Source organism: Pseudorca crassidens, chromosome 12, assembly GCF_039906515.1.
Source record: "Pseudorca crassidens isolate mPseCra1 chromosome 12, mPseCra1.hap1, whole genome shotgun sequence".
Lineage (NCBI taxonomy): Eukaryota > Metazoa > Chordata > Mammalia > Artiodactyla > Delphinidae > Pseudorca > Pseudorca crassidens.
This window is the reverse complement of record NC_090307.1, coordinates 44,758,984-44,777,950: the sequence shown is the minus strand read 5'-3', so window position 1 is coordinate 44,777,950 and position 18,967 is coordinate 44,758,984. Positions and strand designations below refer to the sequence as shown.

General features: G+C 38.7%; 1 protein-coding gene across 3 annotated transcripts in view; it reads right to left on the bottom strand.

Moving 5' to 3' along the window:
- The window catches only part of GAREM1 (GRB2 associated regulator of MAPK1 subtype 1), a 209,117-nt gene that overhangs the window by 130,344 nt on the left and 59,806 nt on the right, over positions 1 to 18,967 (bottom strand). For 2 of the 3 annotated variants that reach the window (XM_067699381.1, XM_067699382.1), the window contains exon 2: positions 11,147 to 11,287. In XM_067699381.1, the coding sequence (XP_067555482.1) occupies positions 11,147 to 11,287 (141 nt within the window). Of the gene's footprint in view, positions 1 to 9,870; positions 10,077 to 11,146; positions 11,288 to 18,967 lie in introns of those variants that run through there. The other variant, XM_067699385.1, reaches the window with a different exon arrangement.

Below are 18,967 nucleotides of genomic sequence, written 5' to 3'. Positions count from 1 at the left end.
TGGGGAACAATGAACAGGCCAGTGGGGCTGGCGCCCTGAGAGGTGTGTACCGGAGAGCATGCTCTTATAGTTGAATGGATGTCAGGTCTCAGAAGGGCCCTGATTAGACGACAGTCTGCACCCACCTGGAGGACGCCTCTGACACGTCCTGGCCAGTGGTAAAGTAACAGCTCTAGTTGAGAAAAAATAACCTGACTGATGGGGGCTGGGAAGGAGGCACTCGGGTCTTCAGAGACCCAGTGAAAGCAGGTTGGAAAGGGGGAGCAGCTTTGGCAGGGACAGTGGGGATGGCATCAGCAAGACTTGGCACACAATTACTTACAGGGGCAAAGGGGAAAGGGCATGAGGTGATGGAGGGCTGAAATTCCCTCCCTGGGTGACTGGCTTCATTACTACAAGTAAAGCTGGGGTGATGATATGGTGTGAAGGGCTGTATGCAAAGACACAGCTGCCACTGAGTATGAAGCTCATGGGATGCAAATGACATGAGGGGAGACATGGACTATTTCAAACACTGATGCACCCCTGCATTTCATTTACCTACAACGATTTTTAACGTCTAGAAGATAAAAGCTTTGTGTTTCTTGCTGGTCTCACGCTCACTCACTGGCTTGACTCACTCTTAGGGACAAACCCCATGATGTTCTGTAAACCAGTCCTAACAGGTTGGAGGCCTTGGTAATGTATACCTTCCGGAAAAGCACACATGCAAGTTCTGAATCATCTATGCTCTTGCCCTAAATGTCACAAAAGTTCGCATAGTACACGTGGTCTGTCGTTTTCCTGTGGACAAGTCCTCCTGACAACTACCCAGCTGGGTAAGCGGTTTAACAGAAGACCAGCACACGACTGCCCTGGAGGGTGAGTCATAAAGGTAAGCGATTCCAATTCTAAGAAACGAAGGGAAGTGACTTCAGGAAGATTTACCGGCATTGAGATCAGTTTTGAAACACAGAAGTCTGTTTTCCGCAAAGAAAAAAAAAAAAGCAATCCCTAAAAGCTGAAAGGGAACTTTTTAAAAGGTCACATCACCTCTCGGAGGTACAAATCCAACATGGAAATCAAATTACGAAGTGAGACGAACCCATCCCCACCCATGTTTTAAACACCCCATTAACAGTGTGGTTACAGGCAGCTTGTTCAAACTTTCCACCTGATGTTAATCACATTTATCTCATAGGTTAAATCAGACTAAAGTTGGAGGTATCCCTTTCAAGTACCAACTTTCCATTCAGTACTGACAGAGAAGTAGAAAAAAAAATTAGAAAACAGCAGCCTTCGAGTTTTGAACCCCAAACACCATTTCTGTTTTTGTACCAGAGTTTTTTGTTTTATGTTTTGGATCCTAGAGTTTCTGTTGTAGATGCAGTGTGTGATTTTCAAGGATTCTGAGAGTAAACAGGCCAAAATGTGAAAACAGCAATCGACGGATTCTCAAATTTTTATAAACGTTGTTTTACCAGCATTTATAGATCAAGAAAAGCCACACAGGCGCAGTGGTTAAGAATCCGCCTGCCAAGGCAGGGACACGGGTTTGAGCCCTGGTCCAGGAAGATCCCACATGCCGTGAAGCAACTATGCCCGTGTGCCAGAACTACTGAGCCTGTGCTCTAGAGCCCACGTGCTGCAACTACTGAAGCCCGCGCGCCTAGAGCCCATGATCCACAACAAGAGAAGCCACTGCAATAAGCCTGCGCACCGCAACAAAGAGTAGCCCCCGCTCGCCGCAACTAGAGAAAGCCTGAGTGGAGCAACGAAGACCCAACACAGCCATACATACATACATACATACACAAAATTTTTTAAATGTTTTAAAAAAAAGAAAAGCCACAGTGTGACACCAAATAACTTTCCCTGTATTTACTCATATTCCCCCTTTCCATTTCTCCCATAAAGCTCTTATTTTAAGGAGAAACTAATAAAAAAGAATTTCCTTTCTTTCCAAATCATACACACACACACCTCCTTCCTCCTTTATACTTAAATCACTACCACCAACTGGGTAAGCCCCTGGGAACCGGCCAGGCTGGGAGCAATCAAGTCTCCACAGGTAGCTGCTAAACTGGGATGGTTGCACCATGTGGTGAAAACAGAATCATTTCTTTCTGAGTTCACCTTTCACTGGGCTATTTCCACACTTGACACTGGAACAGAACAACTTACTGAGACTACAAGTAGAATTCAAGGATTGAGGCAGAAGTGGTTTTGGTAAGAATACCACTGAAGAGTTATGCACGACAATTAACTTTGCTGTTGGTTGCTGTCAGAGAGTCCATTTTTTTCCTTATTACAAAATTTTTCAAAACATACAGAAAATGAATACTGTACCATCTACCCGTCACCTAGACTGAACAACTTTAACAGCCCGCCCAATATTTGTCTATGTTGATCTGTTTGTTTTTGAAGTATTTTATAAATGATAATCATATTCCCCTCCCCTAAGTAATTCAGTATGTCTCTAAAAAATAAGGATGTTTTCCTTCAAAACTGTAATACTAGTATCATACCTAACAATACTTAACAAAATCAAGATAATTCCCTAGAATCATCTCCTCATGAATATCATTCATATTCAAATTTCCTTGGGGTATTATTCTTAAGCATTTAGAAGTGAAACTAGAAAACTATACCGAAGGCTGGCGACAGTCCTCAGTCATTCTTCCATCAAAGGCAGATGCTTACATAAGTTCTTTACCCTTGTTTTGAGTTTAAACGTCTGGGTGAATACCCAAATGTGAAAGATACAATTCACCTGACCTCTGACCACAACCGCTATGTTACAGTAGCTACACCAAATACATCATGAAACAAGGAAGTAGAGAGGGAGAGGGTAACAACGTCCCTGGTGGAAAACAATGGCAGAGACAATTTCCCAGATACCAGGCTATTACATTACTTAATTAGTTCCCCCCTTTTCTCTTCTGAGTCATCCCCCCAGCTGAGAAAGATGCTTCCGACTCCATTATTCTTAAAAAATGAATATTAGAAGCCTTTCACTCCTATGTGGTCACCCTTAGCTTTTCTTTACTACACTGGCACACATAGTTGATCTGTGTTGCTGTCTCACCTTCCACTCTTTTTTTTTTTTTTTGCGGTACACGGGCCTCTCACTGTTGTGGCCTCTCCCATTGTGGAGCACAGGCTCTGCAGGCTCAGCAGCCATGGCTCACGGGCCCAGCCGCTCTGCGGCATGTGGGATCTTCCCGGACCGGGGCACGAACCCGTGTCCCCTGCATCGGCAGGCGGACTCTCAACCACTGCGCCACCAGGGAAGCCCTCCACTCATTTTTAATCCCCTGGTGAAGTCTAATTTTCCTGCCATTTATTCACCGAGTCTGTCCTTTTGAATATCACCAACTTCTTTACTTACTTTTCTTTACTACACTGGCACACATAGTTGATCTGTGTTGCTGTCTCACCTTCCACTCATTTTTAATCCCCTGGTGAAGTCTAATTTTCCTGTCATTTATTCACCGAGTCTGTCCTTTTGAATATCACCAACTTCCTAAGTCGCACTTAAAAGACCTTCTCCCCTGGCCTCCAGACTTGGATAGGAAGGCCCCCAGGTTCCCACAGCATCCTCTCGATCTCCCACAGGCTCTCCTGGAAGCTCTTCTGTCTTTGCTCCTTCCTGTAATTTACTTAGAAATGGGAATGTCACCTGTACGCAGATGACTTATGAATCTGGAAAAGGTCAAGAGAAATATATGTTTCCTTAGTTTTCCCCTAGAGTCAGATTACAAGTGGGGAGCTGTGCGTGTAAGGAAAGAAAAGCAAAAGCTTTACTCAATTTACTAGCAAATTCTAACAGATCTCTCTTCTCTGTGATGGTCAGAATATCTTCCTTGTGCGAAGTGCCTTCTAGCACTTTCCAGAGAATTGTGGTGAGGAAATCAGGTTCTGGAGCCGCATATCCTGGGTTCAAATCACACCTATTACTGTGTAACATTACAAGATCCTTAACATCTTTGAACCTCGGTTTGCACTTGTGCACAAATGCAGATAATAGAACCCGCCTCATGGGTTTGTTGTCAAAGCTACATGAAGAAATACAAGTAAAATGCTGAGTTAACAAGAGAACACTAAACACTACATAAATCTGAGTTATTGCAATCTGTGACCTAAAGATTCAATTATGAAAAATGGTTGTTTCTTAGATAGCTAATATTTATTACTGGCAAAACTGGTTGGGATAATGTTCCTTGGCATACTACATTGGTCCTGAGGACTTTTTAAAAGACCATTTGGTTACTTTCCATTTTATCACATAAGCTTTATCCCATGTAACAGAGAAAGTACACAAGATGTTCTACAAAAGTAGTCACTTTTGTAAACAGATGATTCACACTAATTAAACTCACAACACAGGAGAATAAAATTAGCTTGTTTCAACACTTCCCTTTGTTCAGTAATTACAATTCAAGGTTATGTTAGAATATCACATTACTATAATTTTGCCCGAGAGACAGACACTGCACATCCTACATTTTTAAAAACAGGTACTGCTGATATAAATGCAGGTGCTTGCTGAGAAGGGCCTTGCAGATTTCATAAGCAATTCTAACCAACCTTGGGCTCCACTGTTACCTATTTCTGTACATACTGTAGCTAGGAGGGCAGTACTGAGATCATTTTAGCTTGTTAAAGATTCACCAGATTTGCAGGAGGATGAGAATTTAAAAATAGAAGCCAAACGTGGCTGGAGTTTATCTCAGATGCTTATATTCAAGTAGCAATCTGTTCGGTGATGATGACACCAAGCACGCCGTCAAATGATTTATATTTTCATAAACCCAGTCGGAATTCCACTACTTCCCCAAGTGGTGGATCACGGGTACAGACACCTCCCATTCTGATTCATTTGATTTCTCAGAGCTGTGTCTCTAGAGAGAGCTTTTTCTGGTTTTCACGACAGAGTTGATAACGAGGAGGTAACATTATTTAGTACTCATCTCGTGACAGGGACAGTGTTGAGTCACTTACACAAGTCAGATCTCAGAAAATCTTCACGACATTTTCTAAGGTAAAACTTCATTTTATAGTTTGGAAACTTGGAGCTTAAAAGGGCAAATAAAATTCCAGAGGCAACGGCGTATCCAGCTTTTTGTGGAGCCTGAAGTTTATATTAGTTTTAAAGGACAAAATGTCAAATTGTGAATACCAAATTAGGTTTAAGGCCCTAGAAGGGCTCAGCGTAAACCCTGAGACACATGCTTTAGTGTAAGCAATATGCGCGAGCTTGACCCCTCTGAGCTGCAGAGACACAAGGAATTTGATGAATAGAAATGTGAACTGTAAAATGGAAATCATTCATCTTTACAAACTGTTGGCTATAATTAAGTTGCACTAGGTTCCCTTTTCTAATTCTTAAAAATAGATTTTTTTTTTTTTTTGGGTTGAACAAGTCAGGAAGCGTGCAGGGTGAGTTAGCAGTGTCTGATGGAGTGCCAGGCAGGAATTTAGATGGTCTGAGTACACAGAATGCAGAAAAATTCCACATTCTGTGTTGTACATTCCTTAGGAAATCTTTGCCCTTTCGGTAGCAACAAGAAGTTAGAGTTTAGATTAAACTGATCTCTGATACCTTTTGACTAAAAGTTGTCTGAAAGCTGCAATCATTTTTCTAAACACTATGCCAATTTTTCTTGAGCGGTTTCCCTGCTGTTAGCAAAATATGTGATGCTGATGCTGACTGAACACATTCTCTCTCTCGGAATCAACTGTTTGTTAAACCAAGAAAATTCCTTTTATCCCAAATAAAAAACTTACTTTGTCAGAATAAGGGAAGTCTTTATTTTTTTTCTCAAAGCACATCTAATAATTTCAGAATTCAGAGTAAGGCGACTCTTATTACCACCACATCAGAGTATAATTCTGATAAGGGACTTCAAGTCATATTTCTCTTTTCTGAAAATTTTATGAAATTATTTCTTTTCACATGAGGAATTTCATGAAAATCTCTGATAAAAAATATGGGAAAGGCACTCTGTGATTTTCTAAAATGCTGAGTTTCACAACTTTCCAGAATATATGTGAATAGAGCTGTGTACAACTGCCTTGGCTGTGCACTGCACAACTCCAAGGGACACCATTTACAGAGACCACAAAGTAAGGAGCGTTGCCTGGAATAGGACAGTGCAGTAGCCCTGATGAAAATGGTACACTAACTGAGAAGAATGGTTGCTACCTGTAACAGAAAATAAGGAAAAGGGGGCATGTCATAAAGACAGATGGGCCAGCTTGTACCCAAATGGCAAAATATGAGACAATTTGAGCATCAAAATAAACAAGGACAGGAAGATATTTTGACCCCCTTCCTGAAGTAAGAATCCATAATTTCATGCTGATAATAAAAGGTAACTAACTGAACAATGGGACAGAAGGAACAGCTCTTCCTTACAGTAGAATGACAACACATATAAGAAGGAATGATGGAGTTACGTTAGAAATGCACTGTTTTGCCACCTTCAAAGTAAAAATTGAATCAGACAGGAAACATCAATAGCTGCTCAACAAAAGGGGAGAGTTAGAGAAGGAATAAGATACCTACAGAATCTCAAAGAACCTTCTTTCAAATTTCCCAGTAACACAAAGCATGGTAATTTTACAGCAGAGAAATCAGACAACACCTTAACCAAGTGATCAAAATCAATGTCACCAATAAGGGACAAAGGGACATCCCGTGTCTCTAGATGTGATTCCCTGAGGAGGACACAACCAGACCGAAGTGCATAATCTCAATCTAATCATGAACAGCCTGGGGAACCCAAATTGAGGGCTAGTCTATAAAACAACTTGCCTATATTCTTCAAAAATATCATAGGGACTTCTCTGGTGGCGCAGTGGTTAAGAATCAGTCTGCCAATGCAGGGGACATGGGTTCGAGCCCTGGTCCGGAAGATCCCACATGCTGCAGAGCAACTAAACCCATGTGCCACAACTACTGAGTATGAGCTCTAGAGCCCGCGAGCCACAACCACTGAGCCCATGTGCCACAACTACTGAAGCCCATGTGCTTAGAGCCTGTGCTCCACAAGAGAAGCCACCGCAATGAGAAGCCCACGCACCACGACGAAGAGTAGCCCCCACTCAGCAACTAGAAAAAGCCCGCGCACAGCAACGAAGACCCAACGCAGCCAAAAAAAAAAAAAAAAAAAGTCATAAAACACATCAGGAAGGAAGGATAAGGGGAAGGATAAGGAACTATCCCAGATTAAAGGAGACTAAAGAGACATGATAGGGAAATACAATAAGGGGTCCCAGACTAGGTGCTGTCCTAGAGCGAAAAAATATTATTGGGACAACTGACAAAACTGGAACATGGACCGCAGATTAAAGTATTAAATGTCCTGAATTTGCTAACAGTACTGTGGTTACATAAGAGGATATCCCTGTTCTTAGGAAATACATAATGAAGTCTAAGGGGGATGTGTGCTGTCTGCTCTCCAATGATTCGGGATAAATAAATAATATGGGTGTGTGTGTGTGTGTGTGTGCGCGTGTGCGTGTGCGCGCGCGCGCGCAGAGAAAGAGATGGAGGAAAAGAATACAACAAACATGGCAAATGATGGTAAAAATGGGTAAATAGTATAAAGGAATGTATCATACGATTGCAGCCTCAAAGTAAAAAGTTTAAAACAACAACAAAAAAACCCAGCAGCCAAAACAACATTGAGGGGTATCAGTATTCAGCCTGCTTTAAGGAGCAGAAAAGTAATTCAACTTGTAATCTGTACTTCAAAATAAACAGTTAAATCTTTAGAAACATTTTACTGCTATCACTACCATAATCACCACTATTAACACTATGGAGCACTTGGAATTAGTAAGCGCTCAGAAAGGTGCTTCACTTGCATTACCTCTTTTAATCTTCACAACTAGCTGAAGAGAAAGGCACTATAGTTATCCCCACTTAACAGATGAGGAAACTAAGATTCAGAGAGGTTTAGTAACTTGCCCAAATACAGACAGTAAGTGGCAGAACCAGGAATCCAACTAGGCTGATTACAAAGCTGGTAGATTTTATTACTATGTTAAACATATTTAATTATTATTTATTAATTTTCCTCAAAGAATGAGTGATGACTCTTAACCTATATGAAATTACAACAAATTAGTACAACATGCATGAATAACGGTTTCTTCTACGAATTAAAATTAAAACACTAATAAACCAGAGACATATATGATATTTTTAGTCTCCACAATTTACTTTATACTCTCTTCCAAAGGCTGGACTTGATAATAAATTCTTTGAAATAAAATATCCCCTAGGATGCTCTTTGAAATAATCTTATCAAATGTCTCATAAACCATTGGTTACTTGTTATGGACTGAATGTTTACATCCTCCCAAAATCAGAGTAATTCAATGTAATGGAATTTGGAGGTGCGGCCTTCAGGAAATAATTAGGTCATGAGGGTGGAGTCCTCATGAATGAGATTAGTGCCCTTATAAGAACAGACTTGAGAAGGATGATTGTTCTCTCTCTCTAACTTGTGAGGACACAGCAAGAAAATGACCATCTGCAAACCAGAAAATTGAGTTCTCACCAGACACCGGATCTACTGGCACCTTGATCTTGGACTTCTCAAGAAATAAATTTCTTTTGTTTATGATCTATCCAGTCTATGGTATTTTGTTATAGCAGCTTGAACCAAGATAGTTCTATTTCAAGTTTTTCTTCCTTTAATATATTTTCTTTCTTTTCATGTAAAGTGGTACAGTCTTAGTGTTCATGTTTCCTTTTAGTCTTGGGACCTCAATTTCACTTTAAAAAAAATAGTATCATTTGCAATACACGCCCTGGGGTCTCCCAATTAAGTGTACTATCATTTCCCTGCAGATAAAGGGTAAGCTGTTGAACATACCATATCTTTTATCCCAGTGGAATGTGAATGTCTATTTTAAAAAATGTTCAGAACAATAAAACATTTGCAAATATTTGCAGGTATTTAGGGAAATCTGATCATCTGACACTGTGAATGCCCATTCCAGAACAAAGGATTCCCAGCCTTGGCTGCATAATTTAACTACATACAAGAGGAGCTATTAAAATCCTAATGCTCAGCCCACACTCAAAACCAATTACCAGAACCCTGGACATGGGAACTGGGCATCAGCCATTTTGAAAGCTTCCCAGGTGATTCCAATGTACAGCCAAGTTTGAGATCCCTAGGTGAAGCATCTGCAGCCATAAAGAACTGTATCTTTTGTGTACAGATCTTAAGGACTCACAAGGGTTTTTAGAATTGGTCTCACTTGTTAAGGAGTGTACAGTGCAGCTGGCAAGTGAAGATGTGTGTGCTTGTAGGAAAAGGTAACTGAACGAAGCCCGAGGATGTGCTAAATGAATGTGATACATGGTAAGTACATCGAAGACCACATGGGGAGAGTCGGGGGTACTTGCCCCCTCCTGATGCAATGACAGGCTCTGATAAAAGCATGGCCAAGGAAGGCAACGCCGCCCGGGGAATGGTGTAAGTGCAAAAGTACTCAGGATATCCAGGACACAGTGAGGTGACTAATCTAGCTAGAGTGGAAGGCTCACTCTTCAGAGTAGAAGAGGTAAGTTTGGAGAAGTGGACTAGAACCAGCCCCTGTGAGGGCTCTGAGCAATAAGTCAAAGAGACTGGTGGCATACGGAGTCTCTAAAGAGATCTGAGTAACTGATCAAATGACAGCATGCATTTGGGACGAACGATGTCATGGAGCAATGGATTTGGGGGAAAGACTAAAACTCAATCTACTAAAAGAAGAACACAGCAGATTAGGTAAAATCATATATGTGAATCACAATCTTACACCTTCCTTCTCGGTTTTCCACAAGGGACAGAATTTTGGTTCTGCTAAAACTAGCATGGATCTCACCTGTTGTGGGACCACTGGCAGGAGAGACTGGGCAGGTGGAGGGTCTGTCTCATTCTCTGCCCCTTTGGCCTGGCTCCCAATCTCACAGTCGTAATACTTTCTGTAGCTATATGTTCCTCCTTTTTCTATGAAGTCTACTCCTACATCTGGGCAAGAGAATTCCAGGACAGGGTTTCAGGCAAGAGAAATTCTTTCTTATAATTTTTCTGGAATAAGAAGGATTTTGAGAAATTTAGTGATCTCTAGGTCATATCTAGCAATGAAGACTCCTAGGAATAAAAGGGGGACCAAACCATTCATTCATCCAAAAAATATTTACTGAACACACACCATTTGCTGCTGTTCTAGACAGTGGGGATATAGCAAGGTCTCTTTTCCAAACAGACAACTCTCTGGGCAATGTAGAGGAGTCACTCAAAAACATGACGGCAGTCTAGGGCTATACAATTTATAGCTAATCAATTACAGTGTCCTGCTAGAGACTTTTGAAAAATTAACAATAGTAGAGAAAAAGTCAAGATCCTTCACATAATGAACTATAAGCACCAGAAGAAAGTATAGGAAATATATATACAGAACGTTTTTTAAAAACTGCATTTGTAAGCCGCCACTATTGAAAGTGGATTTAAGCTACTAGATGTATCATGAACTCCTGGAACAGTGCTGGTATTTAGAAAGCCCTTAATAAAAATTAGTTAAATGACATTGTTACACTGAATGGAGTTCCAACTGAGGCAAGAAGGTAGTTATTATCCTGATTCAACTAAGCAGTGAGGTCACCTCTGCTGCCTGTATTCTAAACGCTTCCTTGCAAAGAGGGACATGTTCAGGTATCTGACCTTTCAATCCAATACTTTTAAAACCAGACCACAATGCTTGTTTGTGAAATGGTATCTTGTGAAACCATGACATCAAAGTCATTCACAAATCGTGCTCAGGTTTATTCAGAGATACTGGTGTTCAGAGGCTGGTTACGCATATGGACTGTCATTCCAGAGATGATCTTTGTGTTTGTACCATTTTCATTTTATAAATATCTAATAAGAATCTGTGCTTAAGAATTCACGCTTAACTACATGCATTAATTAGAAATGCCTATGACAAAATGAATCTGAGCTTTCACTGATAAAATAACCAAAGTGTTTCATTCATCTTTTTCTAAGTCATTATACCCTCTAGTTTATAGACAATTCCTATTTTCTCACTGTGGAGGAGAAAATTAGCATATTCAAGTACCCTTCATTAGTCGTTTCTTGTCTCTTGAAAGGAGCTTTACCTGCATAATGTACCGGAATCTCTATCTTTGGCCCAATGACATAGTGCCCCTCCTCCAAGCTATGGGCAGTGATGGTGGTCCACTGACGGCACGAATGAATCAGAAGGTAGTCATTTTCCCGCAGCCCTTCTATGCATTCTCCTAGAAAATAAATTTTATATGAGAAACTTAGAATTAGCGTCTGTTTACTCCATTCTCTGCAATAAAATTTTGTTAGTTAAAACTTCACTAATGGAGAAGTTGACAGTTCATCCCAAGATGAGAAAAAGTTCACTTTTGAGTTACCAATAAAAAAAGGCATTTCATACCAAGTTGACAACTGTACACACACAGGGTTCCATAAAAATGTTTCCCACTTATGTGCAAAGAGATTTTCAAATACCTCATTCTATCTTAATGATTGTATTTCAATGATAATAAAACAAACATTTATTAAGTGCCAACAGTAAATCGGACACTAATTAAATGCTTTGCATATATTATTTCAATGTAATACAGTAACATTATGAGGTAGGTATTGTTCCTTCTTTACAGGTAAGAAAAATTAAGGTTCAGAATGTTAAGTGTAGTCTAAGCTCACAGATTTAATAAGCAGAAAAGTGCAGATTCAGGACTATGTCAAAAAGATTCCAAAGCTATGTTCTTTTTTGGTCATGCCTTGCGGCTTGCGGGATCCTAGTTCCCCAACCAGGGATGGAACCCGGGTCCTCAGCAGTGAAAGTGCAGAGTCCCAACCACTGGACTGCCAGGGAATTCCCCCAAAGCTTATGCTCTTAATCACTACAACATACCTACCAAAAATATATAATAAATTTATCTCTCTGTTGAAACAGTACTTGAGATTAAATGCCTGTACCTCCTTTCAAATTTTATATGTTTTAGTATGGTACTGGTACAAAAACGGACACATAGATCAATGGAACAGAACAGAAAGCCCAGAAATAAACCCATGCACTTATGGTCAATTAATCTACAACAAAGGAGGCAAGAATATACAATACAGAAAAGGCAGTCTCTACAACAAGTGTTGCTGGGAAAACTGGACAGCTACATGTAAAAGAATAAAATTAGAACATTCTCTAACACCATATATGAAAACAAACTCAAAATGGATTAGAGACCTAAACGTAAGACCGTATACTCTAAAACTCCTAGAGAAAAACATAGGCAGAATACCTTTGACATAAATTGCAGCAATATTATTTTGGATCCATTTCCTAGACTAATGGAAATAAAAGCAAAAATAAACAAATGGGACCTAATCAAACTCAAAAGGTTTTACACAGGGTTTCCCTGGTGGCGCGGTGGTTGAGAGTCCGCCTGCCGATGCAGGGGACAGGGGTTCGCGCCCCGGTCCGGGAAGATCCCACATGCCACGGAGCGGCTGGTCCCGTAAGCCATGGCCGCTGAGCCTGCGCATCCGGAGCCTGTGCTCCGCAACGGGAGAGGCCACAGCAGTGAGAGGCCCGCGTCCGGCAAAAAAAAAAAAAGCTTTTACACAGCAAAGGAAGCCATAAAGAAAAGGAAAAGACAACCTACAGAATAGGAAATATATTCATAAAAAATGTGACTGACAAGGGATTAATTCCAAAAATATACAAACAGCTCACATAGCTCAACATCAAAAAAACAAACAACCCAATAAAAAAATGGGCAGAAGATCAAAATAGACATTTCTCCAAAGAAGACGTACAGATGGTCAACAGGCACATGAAAAGATGCTCAACATCACTAATTATTAGAGAAATGCAAATCAAAACTACAATGAAGTATCACCTCACACCAATCAGAATGGCCGTCATGAAATAGTCTACAAATAATAAATGCTGGAGAGGGTGTGGAGAAAAGGGAGCCCTCCTACACCGTTGGTGGGAATGTAAACTGATACATCCACTATGGAGAACAGTATGGAGCTTACTTTAAAAACTGAAAATAGAGTTACCATATGATCCAGCAATCCCATTCCTGGGCCTGTAACAGGAAATGATGAAAACTCTAATTTGAAAAGATACACGCACCCCAATGTTCATTGCAGCACTGTTTACAATAGCCAAGACACAGAAGCAACCTAAATGTCCATCGACAGAGGAATGGATAAAGAAGATGTGGTCCATATATACAATGGAACATTACTGAGCCATAAAAAAGAATGAAATAATGCCATTTGCAGCAACATGGATGGACCTAGAGGTTATCATACTGAGTGAAGTAAGTCAGAGAAAGACAAATATCGTATGATATCACTCACACGTGGAATCTAAAACTATGATACAAATGAACTTATTTCCAAAACAGAAAGAGACTCACAGACATAGAAAACAAACTTATGGTTACCAAAGAGGAAAGGTGAGGGAGAGGGATAAATTAGGAGTCTGGGATCAACAGATACACACTGCTATATATAAAATAGAAAAACAGCACAGGGAACAATATTCAACATCTTGTAATAACCTATAATGGAAAAGAATCTGAAAAAGAATATATATGTAACTGAATACATGTAACTGTAACTACATATACATGTAATATATACTCATATGTAATTGTAACTACACCTGAAACTAACACAACGTTGTAAATCAACTATACTTCAATAAAAAAAATAAAATGTTATGTTCTGCCAGTTCTCTCTGGCCTACCAAATTTCCCAATCAACTGAAAATAATGAAGCTTTATAGCATACACATGAAATTATTTTTTTTTATTTTAATATTTTCTAAAGTAACTTTTCAGCTTTTCAGCCAATAACAAACTATTTCAAAAGAGAAATCCATTCCCTGAAACTTAAAAAATGTTCCCTTTTTTTTTCTTAGATGCTGAAATAATCCATCCCATTAATCCTGGTTTAGTCATTTTAAATGCTAAAAAACCAAACAAACAAAAAAACAACAACTTGAAAAGACTAATTCCTTTATACAGAAAACAATATGCTTTCCTTATTTTTGACATTTATTATATCTCAATAATTAAAAGAATTATTATTGATTTCACTGTGTGTTCTGAAATGGCATTTATAGACTTCTCAAAAATTCTTAAAAGTATCAGTACTTTTTCAATAAATAAAGTAGAGGAGGCTGTAACGATCAACTTGGTTACCACAGCCATAAATTTTGGGAGGACCAGGTTTCATAAAGACACCATCAGGGGATCACTGGTACTCATGAGCCCTTTGCATCCTCTCTTTGTATGTAAAATCTTTAAAAAGAAAAACAAACAGGTTATTATTTCAGGCTAATAGGAAGCTGTATATCAACACGATTGTCTGACTTAACCATAATAACTTGTAGCAGTTTTTTTTTTTTGGTTATGATTCCCCTTTAACTTGGAAAAGTGGCAAAGATTGCTAGACATCCAGTAATACCTCACTCACTCCTTGTCCTCAGTAACAGTCCTCTTATATTAGCTGGGCACATGGCTGCCCAGAATACAGACTACTGTTCCCAGGCCCCGTAACAAGTAGGTGTAACACAGTAACTAGGTTATAGCCAATGGGATGTAGTGCAAGTAGTATATGTAACTTCCAAGATATATATATAGATTTAAAATCTTTAATATACCAGAAAATCAACTGATTGTAGTTTATAATTCAATGCTTTTAGTATATTCACAGAGCTGTGCAATCATCACTACTGTTGAATTACAGAACATTTCTATCACCCCAAAAGAAACCTCAAACCCATTAACAATTATTCCCTACTCCCCACCCCAGGCTTAGGCAACCACTAAGAAACCACTTTCTGTATCTATAAATTTGCCTATTTTGAAAATTTCATATGAATGGAGGTATAAAATATTTGAGCTTTTCTGTCTGCCTTCTTTCAATTAGCATGTTTTCAAGGTTCATCTCTGTTGTAGCATGCATCAGTACATCATTTTAATGGCCAAATATTTGATTATATGGATATACTATATTTTATTTGTCCAATCATCAGAGGATGGACAGTTGGACTGTTTACAATCTTGGCAGTTATTGAATACTGCTGATACGAACATCAGTATACAAATTTTTGTATGGACATATGTTTTCATTTCTCTCAAATACATACCTGGGGTAGAACTGCTGGGTCATATGGTAACTCTATATTTAACTTTCTGAGGACTCCCTGTTTTTCTTCCAAATTGGCTACACCATTTTACATTTCCACTAGCAATGAATGAGAGTTCCAGGGACTCCACATACTCCAACACTTGCTATTATCCATCTTTTCAATTATAGGCATTTTAGTGGGTGTGAAGTGTGTCTCACTGTGGTTTTGACTTGTATTTACCTAATGATTAGTGATGTCGAGCATCTTTTCATGTGCTTGTTGGCCATTCGTGTATCTTTTTTGGAGGAATGTTTATTCAAATCCTTTGCCCAATTTTAAATTTGGTTGCTTGTCTTTAATGCCTAGTTGTAAGAGTCTTTATTTTATTTTATTTTATTTTTAACATTCTGGATACAAGTTCCTTATCAGACATACGATTTGAAAACATTTTCTCACATTATATGAACTATACTTTCACTCTGTTGATAGTGTCCTTTGAACCACACAATTTTTTAATTTTGATGAAGTCAAATTTATTTTTAATTTTGTGCTTTGCGTGTCATATTTGATAAATTTCTGCATAAGCCATGCATCATGAAGATTTAAAATATTTTATAGTTTTTAGCTCTTATATTTAGGTTTACGATCCATTTTGAATTAACTTTTCTGCATGCTGTAAGTAGGGGTCCAACTTTGTTTTTTCATGTGGCTATTCAGTTATCCAAGCACCAGTTGATAAGACTACTCTTTCTTCATTGAACTGTCTTGCCTCCCTGTCAAAAACCAATTGACCATAAATGTAAGGGTTTATTTCTGGTTTCCCAATACTGTTCCATTGCCCTATACATCTATCTTTATGCTAGAACCACACTGTCTTAATTACCGTAGCTCTGTAATAAGTTTTGAAATTGGGCAATGTGAGTCTTCCAACTTTGTTCAAGACTATTGTGGTTTTTCTGGGTCCCTTGCATTTCCATATGAATTTTAGGATCGGCTTACCAGTTCTTGTCTCAAAAGCTAGGATTGTGATAGGGATTGTGTTCAATCTATAGATCAATTTGGGGAGAACTGTCTGTCATCTTAACAGTATTAATGTTTCTGATCCATGAACATGGGATGTCTTCCCGTTTATTTAAATCTTTATTTCAATGATGTTTTGTAGTTTTTAGTGTGCAAGTCTTACACTGTTTTTGTTAAATTTATTCCTACGTATTTTATTCTTTTGATGGTATTGCAAATAGAATTATTTTAAAATTGCATTTTTGGAGTGTTCATTGCCAGTGTAGAGAAACAACTGATTTTTGCATACTGATATTATATCTTGAAATCTTGCTGAACTTGTTAGTTCTAATAGTTTCTTTTGTAGATTCCTTAGGATTTGCTATATACAAGTTCATGTCATCTGTAAATAGATATAGTTATACTTTTTCCTTTCCAACTGGATGCCATTTTTCCCCCTCTTTTCTTGCCTAATACCTCTGGCTAGAATCTCCAGTACCACACTGAACTTAAGTGGCAACCAAGACATATCTTTGGAGGGAATGTGCCTTTCTTTTCCCTCTTTATTCTTCCTGATGGATGAAATATGGAGGTGATTATCAGAACTGGAATGGTAGCGACTATCTCAGACCTTGAAGGAAACTTAGGGCTGAAATTGAGTGCATGACATAGCAACTGAAAAACAACAACAACAAAAACAGGCCCCTGTCACCTTGGGCAACACCCCAACCTGAACTTTTGGTCTTTGGGTCTCTGTGACTTGCAGCCAAACTCAAGCCTAAAATGATACAGGAGTATTAGAATAAATTAAGAATTGTGGTGCCTACATCATACAATCAAAATATGTAAACTAGTTTCAAAACAGAAAATAATTTTTGTTTTTCATCTTTAAGAAACCGATTGTATTAAAGATGCCTATCTAAGGATGTACTGTCTAAGCCTACCTCCCGGTTGTAAAATCTGAACAACGGCTGGTATCTAATGATTTTTACTTCAAAATAATCCCCCAGAGTTTACAGGAAAGAGCATTCATCAATATTATGCTTTTGATAATTTCTTTCAAGCTTCCTAACTGGTTTGTGGGTACAGAGACTGTATTACTTTTACTAACTCAAGTTTACTTCATAAAGACCAGCACATTACTCAAAAATTGCTAAAACTATTGTCACACATTGATAAGAACTCTTTACTTGTACCTAATTACAGATAAAAGTTAAATGTTAACTTACATTTGGATAGTTAAATTCACGTATTATGAGCTTTGGCTCTAGGTTATCTATGAATCTAAGTCAGGGGTATGGCTCTAAACGGGGTAATATCAAGTATTCCTAAATGCAGAGAGAAAAATAGTAAGTGTTCTTATATTAATGGCAAAAAGAAATCTTGAGAAAAACAGTGAAACAGCTTTCCTAGAATTTCCTAGAATTTACCATCAACAGAAGAATTTAATGTCAAGTACCTCAGTGATACCACATGCTGAGTGCCAGAGGAAGGAAGTCACTCCACAGCCTGTGGGTGAAGCGTCCATTTGACCATTACTAAGAATCAAGACCCAGTGGCTAAACTTCAACTCCTCCCCTTGTATCTCACTTTGGCCATGAACCTGCAGCACAGAAATTCTAGTGTAACCCATGATTAAGAGGTCCCTGTTTTCTGAAAATGAGTAGGAATGTCAAAGAAAGCAACTGAAGCCCCCAGGATATTTTTATTCTTGTAAAATATTCTGATTAAGTGAAGCCAAATATCTGCTGTCATGGCATGCTGACTAATCTAAAAGTGATGCCTAGTTCTTCTATTGACTAAAAGTATCTAAAGTTTAGAAAGATGAAACAAATGCTAAGAACTATTAAATCTGCACCTATCTTTACTTTGAGTGCACAGACATGAAACAACCAGGAACCCTGTCACCTCAACCAGATCTTCAACTCTTCAGGCCCAACATCATTTCTATTTCTCCTCTGATTTGCATTCCACAAGACCACCGGGTGTAGAACAGCTATATAATAAGTGCTTTCTGAATGAACAATCTTGGGTAGAAATGAGTGAGCATTCACATTAAATAGGTCTAAGTATAAATTAAGCACTAAGGTCTTATTCAATATTTAAGCCCCTCGAGGAAAGCAGAGTATTTAGAAAGGCTGTTTTTTCAAGTATCTCCTACTGATCTCTTCCCACCCTAAACAAACATCCACAAATCTACACTAAGATCCCTTCTTTAGATGAATACTCTGTTCAAAGGCCCAAAAACTGTAACCTTGGGTTCTAAGCAAGTGAAAGAGTTTTTACATTTTACGGTTTACTGTGAAATCCCAACAAGAAGAGAAAGAAACAGAGATGAATTTAGACAAAACACTAAATGGTAAGGGAATCAAAGAACTTCATGGTGAAATCTAAGCGAAAAGGAATGTATAAAACAAAAGAGAAAGATGTTTAAAAAAGAGAGAGAGAGATTAAGGATATATTATTACCTCTTTTCAAATGAACCCTGGGACAAAGGACTCCCTTTTCAACAGTAGATTTACCAGGAATAATAGACTTCTGCTGTAGGAAACAGAAGTATGCCTACTTAAGGCAAATCTGAAATTTTATGCTCTGAAATACTGTACTGTACCTAATATTTAAAAGATAAGAATTCTATGTCAAGTGATTTTTAGAAAAACAGGTGAGCAATTGTAGTATCAGTATTTCTACAAACATTGACAATATACTAAATCTCTTAGTACAGTGCCTGGCACATACCATGGAATCACATTTCTGGCAGGCGAGGGAGGGGGCTCAGATTCACATAGGTAAA